General features: G+C 52.6%; 2 protein-coding genes across 3 annotated transcripts in view; both read left to right on the forward strand.

Annotated features, from left to right (window-relative positions):
• The window catches only part of LMTK2 (lemur tyrosine kinase 2), an 80383-nt gene extending 65556 nt beyond the window's left edge, over positions 1 to 14827 (forward strand). For both annotated transcript variants that reach the window (XM_024745262.1, XM_024745263.1), the window contains exons 11-14: positions 807 to 3768; positions 9686 to 9818; positions 10046 to 10285; positions 11176 to 14827. In XM_024745262.1, the coding sequence (XP_024601030.1) occupies positions 807 to 3768; positions 9686 to 9818; positions 10046 to 10285; positions 11176 to 11204 (3364 nt within the window). In that variant the 3' untranslated portion in view covers positions 11205 to 14827. The remainder of the gene's footprint in view (positions 1 to 806; positions 3769 to 9685; positions 9819 to 10045; positions 10286 to 11175) is intronic.
• Positions 14828 to 15867: 1040 nt separating this feature from the next.
• The window catches only part of BHLHA15 (basic helix-loop-helix family member a15), a 1412-nt gene continuing 403 nt past the window's right edge, over positions 15868 to 16876 (forward strand). Inside the window, exons 1-2 of the mRNA XM_024745267.1 lie at positions 15868 to 16020; positions 16159 to 16354. Of these exons, the coding sequence (XP_024601035.1) occupies positions 15868 to 16020; positions 16159 to 16354 (349 nt within the window). The remainder of the gene's footprint in view (positions 16021 to 16158; positions 16355 to 16876) is intronic.

A 16876-nucleotide genomic window follows, 5' to 3' on the forward strand; every position in this document is an offset into this window, starting at 1 on the left:
CGGTTTCCAATTAGGATCGGGCTCACCTGTGTCAAGGCCTCTGTCTGCGTCACCCTGTGCCCGGCTGATTGCCCCTGGAGCTCGGTGCCCCTCCGTGTGGGCGTTGCTCAGCCCCCCTACTTGCTAGAACTAACTCACCCAGAATAACTGGACATTCACGCTGTGAACTTAATACCATGACATCGTCTTTGTCTTCCCTTCCACTCACGGCAACAGTTTAAGATGCTGGCCGTATTCAGCCAGACCTTCGAGGACCAGCTCCTGGTTGCCGCCGTCTCTGGGCTTCTTTCTCTACTCTTTCCCTCCACCCTCAGCTCCTTTCATGACCCGAGGAAGCCGTGTGCTGCAGGAGATCATGGTGTCACTTTTTATTGGGGGAATAATTAGAGATTAGTCACGACAGCATCTGTCTGTGTGAATTCTTGCAAAATAAAGTGAGTAAATCTCAGAACATTAGATACGGGCATCCTTTACTAAGCAGAATACCTATGGCAGTTGTGTTAAGAGGAGAGCGTTTTAGAACTGGTTCTAAATTCGGTGGCTAAGTCTCTGGAAAACGCCAGAAGAACAGATGACAAAGCAGAAGAATTGCAGTGACACTGCAGTGTCCTGAGGACACAGAAATCTGTCTCCATTTTCCCTTTCACGCTGATACCACCGTGAGCTGAACCCCTTCAGGTGGTCGGCAGCGATTAAAGTGTCGAGGCTTCTGGGGTGTTGAGTTGGCCCAGGGGTCCTTGTGAGGTCTTTCCTTATTTTAAAACAATTCATCATCTGTCCGCTAATCACCTGTCTGTGTCGCCCAGGTATGAAGTCTTACAGTTCTGCTGGCTGTCACCAGACAAGAGGCCGGCGGCCGAGGATGTGCACAGACTGCTCACCTACCTGCGGATGCAAAGCCAGAGGGACCCGGAAGTCGACTTTGAGCAGCAGTGGAACGCACTCAAGCCAAACACAAACAGCAGAGATGCTGCAAGTAACGCCGCCTTCCCCATCCTCGACCACTTCGCCAGGGACCGGCTCGGTCGTGAGATGGAGGAGGTCCTCACCGTGACTGAAACCAGCCAGGGCCTGAGCTTCGAGTACGTCTGGGAGGCGGCCAAGCACGACCCCTTCGAGGAGCGCGGCCGGGGCCCCCCGGACGAAGCCGTGTCCTACACCGGCATCTTCTTTGCCACCGAAGCGTTTGAGAGTCCGCTCTCAGATCCCGGGCCCGGGAAGCAAGATGACAGTGGCCAGGACGTCCCCCTGCGGGCCCCCGGAGTAGTGCCCGTCTTTGATGCCCACAACCTTTCCGTCGGAAGCGACTATTACATCCAATTAGAAGAAAAAAGCGGTAGCAACTTGGAGCTGGATTACCCACCTGCACTGCTCACAACGGAAATGGATAATCCAGAAAGGGTCGGAGACACAGCATCCCAGCCTCTGACCCTCAGGAATGTCGAATTTGAGGAGTCCAGTACAGATGAGGATTTCTTCCAGAACACTACAGACCCCAAGGATGCCAGGGTACCCGAGGATGTGCATGTTACCAAGGGCCCCGAGAGCCCTTTCGACAGTATATTTAATGATCTTGACAAATCAGAGGCTTTGCCCAGTCACCAAAAAATATTTGACTTAATGGAACTAAATGGAGTCCAAGCTGACTTTAAGCCGACCACCTTAAGCTCAAGTTTGGATGACCCCAGAGAGTCAGTAATTACGCACCACTTGCAGAAAGAAAAGCCCCGTAAGCTTTTTGACTGTGAGCCTCTTTGCTCATCAGAAAACCTCGTGCACCAAGATGGTTTCGATCAGTTGGATGTTGAAGAATTGTCAGAAAACTTTTTATTTCTTCAAGAGAAGAACTTACTGAAAGACTCCTTGTCCAGCAAAGAACATATAAATGATCTTCAAACAGAACTTAGAAATGCTGGTTTTCCTGAAACCATATTAGAAAGTCCGAGTAGAAACTCACTAGATGCTGAGTTTAAGTTTGCTGAAAATAAACCAGGCTCTTCTTTGCTGCAGGAAAACGTCAGCGCGCAGGGCAGAGGCCCGGGCGTGGCGCCCAAGGACGGCACTTGGGACGCGGCCTCGCCGCCTTGCCCGAAGGCGCAGGTACCTCCTACCTCGCTCGAAACAGAGGGGCCGCCTCACGATGTCGCTCCAGGTGTGCCCCTGAAGCGGGGCGGAGCTAAGCCCATGTGTTTGGATGTCAGTGTCCGTGAAGACGGTGTCTGCCGAGAGGTAAACCCAGACTCCACGCCCGCCCCGGTGGACACATCTCCCACCGGCGACGGGTCCCGAGACCTGACTCCCCAGAGGGAGGGGGCCTTGAGACTGACCCAGAGCGACTCAGGCCTTGTCCACAGCACTTTGGCCAGCAAGGTGAGTATAGGGAACAGCCTTCCAGAACTGAGGCAGAACTTACAAAGTCAACCACCTTTGGAAGACCACTGCCGTCGAGGCCTGCCCGAGAGAGCCTTAGAGGCCGTGGATGCTCTGAGTCAGCTGGGCTGTAAAGATGCTGCTACAGAGGAGCGGGGCTTGGTGTCTGCCCTCTCCTTGGACTCTGCCAGTCAGGACAGCCTTCTAGAGGACAGCTTGTCGACGCCCATCCCGACTTCGGAGCAGTCTGTGGAGACCCCAGGCTCCCTGGACTCGGTGGATGTCCGTGAGGTTTTACTGGGCTCCTTAGGCCCTCACACGCCACAGAGACTCTTGCCCCCCGATAAGCCTGCGGACAGTGGCTACGAGACGGAGAACCTGGAGTCCCCCGAGTGGACGCTGCACCCGGCGCCCGACGGCGCCATAGCCCCCGACGCAGGCTCGGCGGGCGACGGCGTTCGCGGGGGGCCACCTCCCAACCCCGTCGTCGTCGTCTCAGACGCAGTCGATGGCCACAGGGGTGCAGAGGTCACCTCTCAGACTTCTGCCCCTGGCTGCCAGGGCTCGTACCGAGACTCCGCTTACTTCTCGGACAATGACTCTGAGCCCGATAAGAAGTCAGAGGGGGTCCTGGGAGCCTCGGCATCGGCCTTGGGAGCAGACCAGCCCCTGCCTGAGCCAGGCGCCCCAGAGCAGAGTCCCAGCCCCCCGGACGGCTGCCTGGAAACCAGCAGCAGCCAGCCTGGCCAAAGGTGTCCCCCTGCTCGGCAGAACGCCAGTCACCTGGAGTCAAGAGAAGCGGCAGAACCAGCACCCGCTGGCGCTTCCAGGCAGATGCATCCCCCCGATGACGGTGAGGCCGGCAGCCCCTCAAGTCTGCTGAACTCGGAGCTCAGCAGCGGGGATGACCTCGAGGCCCAGGAGGAGCCCCCCTGCACGCTGGCTTCCACCGGAACCAACACCAACGAACTCCTGGCGTTTGCAGATGCCTCCCTCCGCTCTGGCGGCCCAGCAGCCCCGATGGCGGAGAAGGCCTTGCGCGGCCACTCCGAGGGCCCCAAGCTGAAGGAGCCAGACGTCGAAGGGAAGTACCTGGGGAAACTCGGCGTGCCAGGGGTGCTCGACCTCACCGAGGACGGAATCGACGCGGACGAGGAGGACGAGAACAGCGACGACTCGGACGAGGACCTCCGGGCCTTCACCCTGCACAGCCTCAGCTCCGAGTCGGAGGACGAGGCGGAGCACATAGTGCCCGTGGTCCTCAGCCGTGAGGACGGCCGCCATCTGCGGAGCCTGCTGAAGCCCTCAGCCTCCGCGGACCAGCCGCCCGACGACTGGAAGAAAGAGAAGAAGGCGGTGACGTTTTTCGATGACGTCACAGTCTATCTCTTTGACCAGGTATCTGTTGTCTGTCACCTCCAGGTTGTCCTGCTAGGGAATTCCAGAACGTGTTAGGGGAACAAGGTGCTTGTTTTTTCTGATTGCCGTTTCGAGGCCACGGATTGTTTTGTGATAACTCAGGAAAAGGAATTTGGGGTTGGCTACAGTGTCAGTTCCAAGAACACGCAGAAATGGGGTTTGCACAGGGAACAACTGTTACATTACAGGAAGAAGATCTGCGTGCTCTTCCTGGGTGTCCTGGCCGAGTCCTGCTGAAGTCGCTAACCCTTTCCAGACCAGATTTTTATACTCTTGACAGTCGGCAGGAATGCCCAGCGTGCAGGTGCTGCTTGAACAGTCCGAGGCTCACGTGTAGCCCTGGAGACACCGACCAGCGGCCCTGCCTGTGGAGTGGGGATGGGGATGGGGCAGCAGGACAGAGTGTGTGGCCCTCCCGGCCAGGGGCTGGCCCTGCCCTCCTCCCTGTGGTTGCGCAGGCTGCCTGCTGTCGCCACTCAGGGGGCCAGCCTTCGGCCTCTTTAAAAATGAGGCAGCCTACAATTCAACCTTTCTTTTTTTTTTTTTTTTTTTTTTAACTAGTCTTCGTAGCCCTTGAATTTGCTTCTTGAATCAGCTGGATTGTAAGTGAAGCTCCCGTTCTAGAAGGCGTGGGAGTCCTTGTTGGTTTCTTCTTGGATCTGCTTGCCCTCCCTTTGTGTTTAGTCCTTGGAACCGAGACCTTGGTATCTCAGCCTCTCGTTCAGCATTGGGCCTCTTGGGCCCCACACTTGAGGCTCTGCCCACACCCGTGGGGGTCCTGGGTGCCGCCCCGCCTCTTCCCTGGGAGCTGGGTCTGCTTTCAGTTGCTCGTTACTTTACGCGTTGTCGCTTCTGTTCTCTTTCTACGGTGTCGCTCAAAAAAATTTGAACTGTGGCGTGTGGGGCAGGGAGGGTAGAGGTAGTTAAGTGTTTGGGAAAAGAAAACGGAGACTCCTGGCCCCAGCCTCAGTTCACCAGATCTGTGAGAGGGGCCGGGAGGCTTATACACATCCCAGCTTCAGAACCTGAGGGCTCAGGGAGCCTGGGAAACTGGTTTGCCATTTTTTTTTACTGAGAGTGGAAGAGAGAAGGGATCACCTGGCCCCAGATTTTGTGTTTTGTTATCAGTCGTTCGAATTCACGTATCCCTTTCTTCACCTTCTCTGTGAACTTGAATTGTACCGAGACTTCACCACAGAGCAGACAATCTGTAGGTGGGATAGAAAGAGTTACAAAGTGTGTGCTGTGAGCAGTGGTGGGTGAGGGCTGGGGAAGATGTCTGGGGGGTCTAGTTGCAGCAGAGGGATGGACTCAGCTCCCGTGGAAGCGCCCGCCTTGGCTACAGAAGGGCTGCACTCGTGTGACGACTTTGCGGGGGGCGGGGGGGGGCGGTGATGTTTTGGTGGCTTCAGAAGACAGGGCAGGATGGCATGAGATCGAGATTCAAGGCATGAGAACGAAGGTACAGAAATCAAGTGTAAGACATGCTTAGTAGACGTGAGATTTGAGAGGCTTAGTGTCGTGGAGAAAGTTGGGAAGTGGGTGAAGTCCTGAAAGTCTTCCTTTCTGTGGTCTCGAGTCAGTTTTCTCATGCGCTCCAGGCAGTGTCCTTGGAGTAGCAGCCCCCTGCTGGCTCAGGCTGGCGGCTGGTAGATTTTCTCCTGCTTCTCTTACTGTGCAGCTTAACAAGCTGGTTTTGAAGTAGCTTCAGTGCCTTAGCTCCAGAGTTTTAACTGAGCACTCCTGGGTTTTGGCAGTTCTGTGTCTTGGTTATTTCACTGTTGGTTCAGCAGATGCTTGGTGAACACTTATTGTATGTAAAGCAACTTTCTCGTGAAATCACGGCACAGTGAGTGAGCGGTCTGGGTGCCGGCACTTCACGCGCAGGGTCTCCTTAGCTTCCCCACACATCGGTGGTCTCCCATGTGCCTCTCGTGGGCCCTAAGTGGGCCTGGCGGGGTGTTTGACCCTCAGCTCTCACACTGCCCCTTCCGGACGCACAGTGTTCTCAAGGCCAGAACGGTGGACAGTGATGCTTGCTTACAATTAACGGGACACCTGGCTGCCCTCCAGCCTGTCACAGGGCAGATGAGCTCTGAGCTCAGGCCCATGCGTCGCAGCGCTGGTCATTGTAACGACGGGGCCGGGGCTCGGCAGTGTGGCCTTGGAGCCGTGTAGAGCCACGCTCGGGACACCTGCGTCGTAGTCTTACAGCCAGGAGCCCCCAGAGATGTGAGGTGGACTGCCTGTCCTGGGGCAGATGGGGAGCCTGGGGGCCTGTGTGCTGCTTTTCTATATTCACAAAAATATTCTACTGGGATTTTGATGGGAGTTGCATAAAATCCATAGATCAGTTTGGGGGAGAATTGACATGTTTACTGTGTTGGGGCTTTCAACTCATGAGCACGGCACGTCTCTCCATTTATTCAGTTCTTAGTGTTTTGTAGTTTTCAGCAGGCAGATCCTCTGTGTGTTTTGTTAGATCTATACCTAAGTATTTCATTTCTTGGGGAGCTAATTTTAAAATTTTGGTTTCCATTTGCTCCTTGCCAGTATATAGAAACGTGATTGACTTTTTTCTTAATTAATTAATTAATTTTTTATTTTTGGCTGCGTTGGGTCTTCATTGCTGCATGCGGGCTTTCTCTAGTTGCGGTGAGCAGGGGCTACTCTTAGATGCGGTGTGTGGTCTTCTCATTGTGGTGGCTTCTCTTGTTGCAGAGCACGGGTTCTAGGCATGCGGGCTTCAGTAGTTGTGGCTTGTGGGCTCTAGAGTACGGGCTCAGTAGTTGTGGCACACGGGCCTAGTTGTTCTGCGGCATGTGGGATCTTCCCAGACCAGGGCTTGAACCTGTGTCCCCTGCATTGGCAGGCAGATTCTTAACCACTGAGCCACCAGGGAAGTCCCTCAACACATTTTCCTTGATTTTCCTTGAGACTTTTCCTTTGACCCACGGATTATTTATAAAAAATATTGTTTAATTTCCAAGGGTTGGAGATTTTTTTTTTACCTTTCTGCTACTGATTTCTAGTGTAATTCCATTTTGGTCAGAGAACATATCTTGTAGGGTTTCAACTCCTTTAAATGTGTTGTTTTGCTGTAGAGCCGGGATATGGTCTATCTTGGTGAATGTTCCATGGGCACCTGAAAGAGTGTGTATTTTGCTTCTGGTGGGTCGATTGCTCTGTAAATGTCAGATGCAGTTGGTTGTTCATTTCTTCTGTATTGTTACGGATTTTTCTGTCTACTTGTTCTGTCTATTACTGAGAGAGAAGTGTTGAAGTCTCCGGCTATAATTATGGATTTGTCTGTTTTCATTTCTGTCCGTTTTTGCTTCATCTGTTTTGTAGTTCTGTTAGCTTCATACACATTTAAGATCATTATATCTTCTCGGTGAATTGACCTTTTGTCATTATATGATGTCATTCTTTATTCCTTTCTCTGATATTCATAAAGCTACTGTGGCTTTCTTTTGAGTAGTATTTGTATGATGTCTCTTTTTTCATCCTTATACGTACCTGTATCCCTGTACTTGATAGTAGTTTCTTGTGGAAAGCACATAGGTGGTTTTCAAAATCTATTCTGAAACTTTTTGTCTTTTAATTGGTATTTTATGCCACTTACATTTAATAGAATTATTTGTATTTGGATTTAGGTGCACCATTTTATTCAGTGTTTTTGTTTGTTCCTCTGGTTGTTATTTCTTTTCTTCCTCTTTTTGCTTTCTTTTGGGTAATTTGAACAATTTTTAGAACTACCTTTTATCTATGCATTTCTTACTATATGTCTTCTCTTAGTGTAGTTTTTGGAGTGGTTCTTGGGTTTACAATGTACATACTTAACTTTTCACAGCCTCCTTAGAATCGGTGTTTTACCATTTCAAGTGGAATATAAGAACCCCTGTAGCCTGTGGGCCCTTCATCCCCCCCACCCCTTTTCTTCAGGTTGTCTGATGTGTCATATGTTTATTTATCAAAAACCCCATCACACAGTGCTCTATGCTTTACTTCTAGTCATCAAACGTTTATGTTTTAAGAAACGGAAGAGGAGAGGAATAGGATTATATCCACTCAGATAGTTACTACTGTTCTTTTTTCATTTCTGATGTTCCAGGTTCCTTTTTATTATCATTTCCCTTCTGTTTGAAGAAGCTTGTGTGGCTTTTTTTTTTTTTTTTTTTTTTTTTTAACAAATTCTCTTAGCTTTTCTTCATCTGAGAGGGTCTTTATTTTACACTCATTTCTTAAGGATATTTTCTCTGAACATAGACTTCTGAGGTGATAGCTCTTTTCTTTCCGCATTGTCCCTGGCTGCTTTCAGGAGTTTTTTTTCTTTGTCTTTGGTTTTCAGTAGTATGATTATGGATTTCTGGAATACAGGCATGGATTTCTTTGTATTTATCTCATTTTAAGTTTGCAAAGCTTCCTGAACCTGTAGTTTTATGTCTTTCACCAGATTTGAGAAGTTTTCAGCCATTGTTTCTTCTTTTCTTCTTCACCACACTCTGTCTCTCTGTTTCTGGGACTCCAGTGTTACACCTTTTGGTGATATCCTAGTATATAGGCCCTGAGGCTCTGTTCTTTTCTTTCCCTCCAGTGTTTGCTTTTGCTGTTGTTCAGACCGGATCGTTTCTGTCGATCTGCTTCACATTAACTTATTCTGTCCTCTCTCATGTCCATCCGGCTATTGAGCCCGCCCAGTGAGTTTTAAAATTTTGGTTATTGTATTTTTCTGTTCCAAAATTCATTATTTTTATCTATTCTTTTGCTGAGACTTTCCCATTCATTTCCAGTGTGTTTTCCCATACTTTGTAAGAGCATATTTATAATTGTTCTCAGGGAATCCCAACATCTAAGGACATCTTGGCATTGGCATCTGTTGATTGTTTTTTCTCCTGGGAATTGAGGTTTTCCTTATCCTTTGTTTGCTGAGAAAGTTTAGATTGTCCCCTTGCTATTTTATCGGATTCTGTGCCTTGTTTAGATTCTATGGATAATGTTGATATTTTCTTCTTAGAAGGCGTTGACCCAGTTGGGTTCAGGTCACAAGTTCCAACCCCCCTTCTGGGGATTGGGGTCCCCTTTCAGAGCCTTTGTTGTGCTGTTTGAACCTGTCCTGTGCGTGTGCCACCCCCTGGCGAGACTGGACCTTGGCAGTGGTCTCCCTGAAATTCAGTTCTCAACGCTTTGGTGTGCTGTTTAGGGTCAGATCTACCCTGAGCAGCTGGGGGTAAGCCAGGAGCTCATAAACAACTGATGGGATCCCTTTTTTGAGCTCCCCCCTGCCTGGGCTGTCCAGTGTCTTGGCCACTCTCTTCTTGGTCCTCCGGCCAGAAGGCTGGGCTTCGGGTCACCACAGTACGCTGTGCAGCTGTGCAGCGGGAGGACGGAGAGGGAAAAGGCGTGTGGGTGCTCCAGGCAGAGAGGAAGCTCACCGCCCTCAGAGTTACAGGTGCCTGCCACCCCTGCTGCTGTCACCCAGGATTGCTTGGGCTGGGAGCAAGAGAACAGGGGGAGAAAAGCAAACCCCTGGAATTTCCTCTCCTCTTTCTAAGCATCAGAAGACCCCCCCCCCGTTCCTGCATCTGGAGCCAGGACCCAAGTGGCAGGGGTGGGGTGGAGGGGTGGGGTTGGTTCACCGCTGGCTTGGTGTCCTTTGACTCCCGCGCTCTGCCCCAACCTGCCTGCTGCGTCTCCTCCTCCGAGGTCTCCCGTGGCCACTTTGTATGTCTGCCTAGGATTTAGAGCCCGTTCCACGGGAGAGATGGGGCGTGGACTCCCGGCCCACCTTCCCCAGGGGTGGGAGGGACAGGTCACAAATGGTCAGCGAGGGCCCCTGTCCCAGGGCTCCTGAAAGCAGGCGCTGGCTGATGGGAACTTATGTTGGGCTTTTCAGGAGACCCCGACCAAAGAGCTGGGCTGCTGCGGAGGAGAGGCGTGCGGGCCGGGGCTGAGCAGCCCCACACCGTCGTCAGACTCCCCCTACCCGAGCAGGTGCATGAATTCCGAAAGTTCCACTGATGAAGAAGGTATCTCATTGGCAGGTTTAAAAGGCAACTAAACATGAGTGTGATGTGAGCTGTTTCTGAGGATAACTTCACATGTCTGTCGCCCTGAGGGTGTGGGGTGGGCAGCTCTGCCGTCTGCAGCCAGGGTGGTCTGTGCCCCTCTGAGCCCACCTGGACGCCTGCACTGCCCTCTCTGTTCCTTGAAACGAAGTCATGAAAGGAGAGTTACTTTTATGTCTTACTTCCAGGTGGAGGCTTTGAATGGGACGATGACTTCTCCCCGGACCCTTTTATGTCAAAGACAACGAGTCACCTCCTCCGCTCCAAACCTTCCCTTCAGACATCCAAGTACTTCTCCCCGCCGCCGCCGCGGAGCACGGAACCCAGCTGGCCTCACGGGGCGCCCTACTCCAGGTTCTCCATCACGCCCGCCAGCATCGCCAGCTTCTCTCTCACGCACCTCACAGACTCGGACATGGAGCAGGGAGGTGAGCAGGGTGCGGAGCCAGGGCAGGGCCGGCTGCCCAGGAGCGGGGTGCTCTCCCGGTGCTGGCAGACAAGGCTGTTCGAGTCTTTACGAAGAGCTCACAGCCTTGGCAGTGTGCTCCGGAGCCCCGGCCCCCACTTCCGGGCTCCGTCTCTGCCCTGCTGGGCCCGGTGGCCCTGGGGCTGCTCTGCCACCTTTCTTCTCCTTTTTCCCTTTGTTCTATCAGCTCCCAACCCCCATCCCTCCTTCTCTCCCCCAGAGAGGAGCAGCTCTTCAGAAAGCTCATGCTCTGAAGAACACTTGGCCCTGACTTCGGGCTTGAACCCAAATGCATTCGGGCCCCTCCCCTGGGAATGTTGATTTTGCCATTAAGTCCTAGTCTTCGCGTGCCACCAGAGGGCCCGGGGGAGGTCATGGGCCGGGCACATTTGAAGTAGTGGTATCTGAACATATGGATCCTTTTTTCCCCACAACTAGATTGAAGATAAATGTTAATAGGTACACTTTTTTGATGTGAAGTTTGCAGATCAAATAATAATAACTGTGAAATATAAAGGCTTTTATTTGTGTTTGTCCTGGGTTTAATTGTGCCGATTAGATAACGCCCATGACCTAATGATCTGTTGGGGGCAGATGTGTGGGGCTCAGAGCCAGTTCTCTCCCGCGCCCAAAGCATTGGCACTGAGCAGCGTGTGAGCCGCGCAGATGTGTCTGCGAGAGAGCCTGGCAGGTGCTGCTGTCGCAGGAAGCGGTGAGCGGCCGGGCAGGTGGCTGAGAGCCACACTTCTAGCTTCAGTTCCTCTTTCTGCAGCAAAGCTCAGACGCCGTCCACACTGTTTTTATCTGTGACGATCGTTTTAAAACACAGCTTTGCTTGCTCTCTCCTAATAGGAAGCAGCGAAGATGGGGAGAAAGATTAGGTGATGCTAAGGCACCTTGGGCCCAGGCGGCTCCCCGGCGGCGGCGTTTCTGGCTGCCCAGTGGCACCCACTCGACAGCTGCTGACATGGGAAGCGGAGGAGGACTCAGGAGGCCGAGGGAACGGCGCCGCGGGACGCCCGGCCAGGCGTGGTCTCCCAGCTCGTCCAGCTCGTCCAGAGCTAATTGCTGCCCTCGCCGCCCTGCCAGCTGGAAGGGCCGGCGCACCTGCCGTCCACGGGGAGCCTGAGCCTGGCCAGCGTGGGAGGCTGTCGTCTCTGGGCGGTTTCTGGTTCCCATGTGGGGTGTTCTCTGCGTCCGCACCTGTGCATCCCGTCCGTGCACAGGTCCCCGAGGACCACGATGGGAATTGGCACCAGTGAGCCATATTTATTGTTTTTAAAGAAATCACTAATTGCTTTCTGTAATTGCACTGTGGATAAATGTCCTGAGAGTCCCTGATATTGTACAGAATCTTAAATTATTCAAGGAAAATAAGGCAGGTCAAGCTGGTGCTATCCACTAGTTTGATTTTTTTTTCTTCTGTTTTATAGTTTGTTTGCATGGTACTTGTAAAGCTTAAGTATTTTGAGTGTTATGCTGTCTTTAGCAATTGTTGGAATTGTACATATGGTACTCTTTCGTAAATGATAAATGATTCTGAATGTTAGTGTTTTATGTTCTTATAGGAAATATTTTTGATGAGTCCAAGAAGACTGCTCTGTTTTGCTGATTGAATGAAACACATTTCTGTCTCTTCTCTCTAAGGTGGTTTTTTCCTTGTTGCAGTTGAGGCTTCTCTGAGGGGCTGACGGGTCTTGCAGCCCCTCTGTGTGATTCTCCCACCCTCCCCTCCCCCAACTTTTAAAAAACCCTTTTGGTAAAAATCGACAGGTGGTTCCCAGAGCTCAGCTTGGTTGGAACATCCAGGTCCCCCCGTTGTCCCCAGGGGCCACGAGGCCTCCTCCCAGCTGGGCCCCAAGTCACTTCCCCTCAGAGCCGGCTCTTCTGCTTGGTTTCTAGAAGCGCAGACAGCGGTGGCTTGAGGGCCCTTGTGTGGTCACTCCTCCCTTCAGGAGCATAGAAGCGGCTCCACGGAGGGCCCTGGGGGCCGAGGACGGTTTGTGTTCATTCTATCTGTGCGCTTGAGGTGTTGAACTTCTCACAGCCCCCAGAGCCAGTCCGGATCACGTCCCGTCCATGTGTGGCTGGTCTCTGTAACCGAGGCAATACACTACATCCCGCAGCCGTGAGGACGACGGAGGAGCCTCCACAGCCAGCACGTCCTCCTGGTTGGGCCCTCGGGCAGCCCGAGTGGCCGTCGCCCCCAGACGCCGCCCCGGGCTCATCTGCACTGACCCCCGCCTTCTGCGTTAAGCCCCCAGTTCTCCCCTTGCTCTGAAAGGACCGAGTGTGTCCAGTGCAGCCTTGTGATGTTGGCAGGTGTCGGGTGTTGGTAATAAGAAGCTGACCTCACTCTGCGGCCCTCGAGTTCTGCTCTGCCAGCAGCGTGGCAGCCAGTGTATACGGGTGGGGCCTTGGGGCTGGGTCCCCGCACGCTGGCCCCTCACCCCAGGGGTTTCCGGTGCTGACGTGCTTTCCCGACTTGAGCGAGAGGCTGGGATGACCCTCCAGGCCCGCCTGGGGCTGCAGGACATCGGTCACGGGAGCTTGGGGACCCGATGCAGGTGTGTGCGCTGGCTAGAGTTGACGTAGTAAATTGTGACCTATGTTATCAATTCTGGCTCGCCCCCTTTTTATACTAGCAATGACTTTCCAGAGCGGCAGGGGCGCCCTTCCCCTCCCCCCGGTGTGAGCACAGAGCACTGCCAGAGCCGGACCCTGGGACGTGCATGTTGAAAACACAGTTAACAGGGCATTAGGAGGTGATTTTGCCAAAACTGTCATAACTCTCAACTTCTTGCTCTGGAGACTTCCAGGGTTTTCTGAATTTTTACATCTACCAGTCTTGGTTAAAAGAAAAATGAGAGGCAGTTATACTAGTTTTTTTAAATTTACAGGTTTAAGGAGTTCAGATCTAATGACTAAAATCAAGTAGATCCATAGACTAGATAGTCTTCTTCTACAGTCAGCCTGTGGTAAATTTATTGATGCTTTGGGGCTGTACATTTTTCACTATGATTAAGGAGATTTTTAACAACATAATTCCCATTTTAATTTATTTTAAGGTCTACATCACTCTGATACAATGAATTGCCAAAAACATTTTATACAGGGAGCTAGGGGTGGGGCTGGGTTGGAGTAGTAGGTCTTAGTGTGGTGTTGCATGGTCGGGTAGATTTTATATTTATAATAAACATGGGAATTAACATGTTCTTTTGAAATCTCAAGTAATACACAGGAAATTATGTAGATTAAAATTTTCTGCCCATTTTTGAAATGTCAGCATGTGCTTTGTTGTTTGTTTCAGTTTTCTTTTCACTCGGTTACCAGTAGGTGGGTTTGTAAACCGCTTTTGTTCTAATAAGTTACACAATGAAATAGTATCAGTGGAATTCTCTAGATCATGTGGGTGAGGTTTGTCATACCTGGCTCACAACGATATTTCCTGGCCTCCTTTGGGATCTGTCTTACTTCGGTGGAGTTTACGTATCTTAAGTCCTACAATAAAAATAATCTAACCTTCATCTCCTTCCTAGCTAGATGTTAATTTGTGTTATCAAAGGACTTGGTCATTAAGCCGGTAAGAGCAATGTAGAAAAAGTGCTCCCCCCAAATCCTTCTGAAACTTGGACTGTGCGTCTGGGTAAGAAGCCATTCATCTTAAGGGTGAAGAAGCTCCAAGAGGCTGAATGGAGAACAGAGTATCTGTTCTATTTTTGAGTGTACAGGCGATTGTTTCTATGAAAATGGGTTTATCTAAGAAAGGCCTTGGTATGTCTTGCTACCCTGAAACCCCTTTCAAAGCCTCCTTCTTTTATTAACACTTTCCACAGGGTGTCCGTGGGGTTAATGGCTTTCTGTACGTTTGTCCTGAGGGCCCAGGTGCAAGGGAGGCAGCTCAGCCCGTCATCTGAAAATTCCAGAAGCGAACCAAGTGTGAGGCTGGGGACGCCGGGCTTCAGTTACGAGGGGCTTCAAAATATTAGCCTTAGGAGAAGTAGCCTTAAAATGAGAATGGGCGTACACAGTTACTTCAGGTGTAAGTCTCAAAAACAACGTTCCTTAGTAACGGGGTTGGCCCAAGCTTTGGCTATCAAGAAGTAAAACACTCTTTGGTATGTAAATTAATTCTTAAAAGATGTGCGGACAGTATTGAATCGCCAACAACCTGTTATTTGAAGGGCTGGAACACGGTTAAGTTCAAGTTGGCACGGGCGTAGATAGACGGTAACAGCGGGCCCGCTGTGAGTACCCACTGCTTCATTCCAGCCGCAAATGAGGACGCATGGGGCCATCCCACCTCCGAGGTTTCCCTGTTGTGCTTTAACACAGTTGTAAGAGGTTCATGGCAATATAACAGTTAATGAACTTTCAGTTCCAATCGTGTACATTTTTAAATTGTGAGATTTTTACTGTATATTGATGCATAGTATGATTCAATAAACTGCTTGTAATTTAAAAACTATTTAATATTGAAAATAAATATAGTTATATATTTATAGATTCTGTTACCGCATTGATTCTGTGTGTTTTCCACGGTGTAAGGCCTGGGGTGGGCGGTCTGGCACCGCCCCACTGTGGGTGCTTGGAGCCTGCAGCCCTGGGTCACTCACTGCCCTGGTCTCTAGGGATGGGATGCCCTTTTCTGGGACAGACCTAAACCCCACGCACCCGAGAACACGAAGATTTGCGTAATCACCGGAAAACTAGCATGGACTGTTTGTGCTGCCATAAAGTGTACCTGTAATTCAAACATTGATGAATTTCAGAAGCATTTTTTTGTTGTTTTTTTTTTTAGTATTTATTTACTTATTTGGCTGCACCGAGTCTTAGTTGTGGCACGCGGGATCTTCGTTGCCGTGTACGGGATCTTCACTGCGGCACACGGGCTTCGTAGTTGCGGCACGCATGTGGGATCTAGTTCCCCGACCAGGGATTGAGCTCCGGCCCCCTGCATTGGGAGCGCGGAGCCTTAGCCACTGGACTGCCAGGGAAGTCCCAGAAGCGTTTTAATTTCTGAGATCCAGCCTCTAAGGAGCGCTAAGCCCAGAGGCCAATCAGCTCAAAACCAGCCTTTCTGCTCCCCGGGTGTCCCCTCCTTGCTGTCCTGGTCCCAGCTGTCACAAGCAGGGAAATGGGCCTCCTTGTACCAAAATAGGGGCCTGGCCCCAGCTCAGGTTACACCAACTGCAGAGTGACCCTCGGGGAGTGGATGGGGGAGACCTGTGCACTCCCATTCCCAGAGCCCAAGACAGGCAGCGCGTGGCAGTGTCCGGGGGAAGTGCGGGGCCAGCGTAGACCCTGGGCCTGCAGGACCGGAGCCGGTGGGAGCCCAGGACCGTGTGCCGCCGCGGGTCCTGCTGCGCTCCGGCGCCTCCCATCAGCCCCCGAGACCCCTGTGCAGTTGCTGCTTTTAACGCCTTATAGTGAGTGCTCCGGTCAAAGGCGAGGAAACTGAGGCAGGGGACGATGAAGTAAAGCAGGTGGGTGGCAGCCGGTTTTGAGCTCGAGCTGCCTCTAGCCCCTGGAGACCTAAAACCGATGACCAGTTATTTCTCGGTGAGCTGCCCACAGGCGGCCGGGCAGATGCTCCCCGGGCAGGGCTCCGCCGGCTCGCACCTGGCCCGGCGCCGCGGGCGTGGCGGGGTCGGGTCCTCAAGCCCCCGGTGCTGCAGGGTCCTCCCGAAACGCGGGGTGAGGGCGCGGGGTGCCTGGGCTATTGCTCTTCGGGGCTGTGGCCGCCGCCCGTTTGAGAAACTCTTATTACCGCAAAACGGCTTTTGCACGAATCTGACTTTGGCTCCGTGTGCTGAGCCTTAACCCCAAGGCCAGGTGCGGCGGCCAGGTGCTTCCCCTCCGCGCCGGCCGGCTAGCAGCGAGGCCGGCGGAACTGGCTCCGGGGGCCTGCGCGGGGCGGGGAGGCGGCCCGGGAACCCTTCGTGGGCGGGCGGGGACCGCCCGCGGCGCCTAAAGCGACGTGTCCTTGCCCCCGTGGGCAGCCCCAGCGCGTGCGGCCACGGATCCCCAGGTAACGGGGTTGGGGTGCAGGTGGGGCGGCGGGGAGAGGACCCTGGGGCAGGGCCGGGTGGCGTCTGGAGGGAAACCTGGGTGGAGGGTCCGGGTCTCGAGCTCTGGCCGCCGCCATCCACGTGTTGGGCCTGGGGACTGCGGCGGGCTCTGGTCACCGTCCGCCTCTGACCTCCGACGGCCTCCTCACGTCCACAGCCATTCTGGCACCAGTGTTGTCCCTGCATGTGTGACGTCCAGTGGGGCAGGACTGTGAGTGTAGTGGTCGGAGTTGGTACCTGTCCGTCCAGGCGACCAGGAGGTAGTGCAGCCTCGGGCAGAGGGCCTGCCCTGGGCTAGGATGGGGCCGCGCCTCTAGGCGGTCTCAGCCAAGTGTCAACGGCCACCTAAGCCCAGGAGGCACTCAGGAGGCAGTGAGGGGCATGGGGCCGGAGAAAGGTTCAGGGGTCAATACGTGTCACCCAGTGGGGAGAGGGGGCCACCAGACCAGGGAAAGGTCTGAGGGGTCAGTGTAAGGTCAGAC

The sequence above is a fragment of the Neophocaena asiaeorientalis genome, unplaced genomic scaffold (genome assembly GCF_003031525.2).
Source record: "Neophocaena asiaeorientalis asiaeorientalis breed wild unplaced genomic scaffold, Neophocaena_asiaeorientalis_V1.1 scaffold461, whole genome shotgun sequence".
Taxonomy (NCBI): Eukaryota; Metazoa; Chordata; class Mammalia; order Artiodactyla; family Phocoenidae; genus Neophocaena; species Neophocaena asiaeorientalis.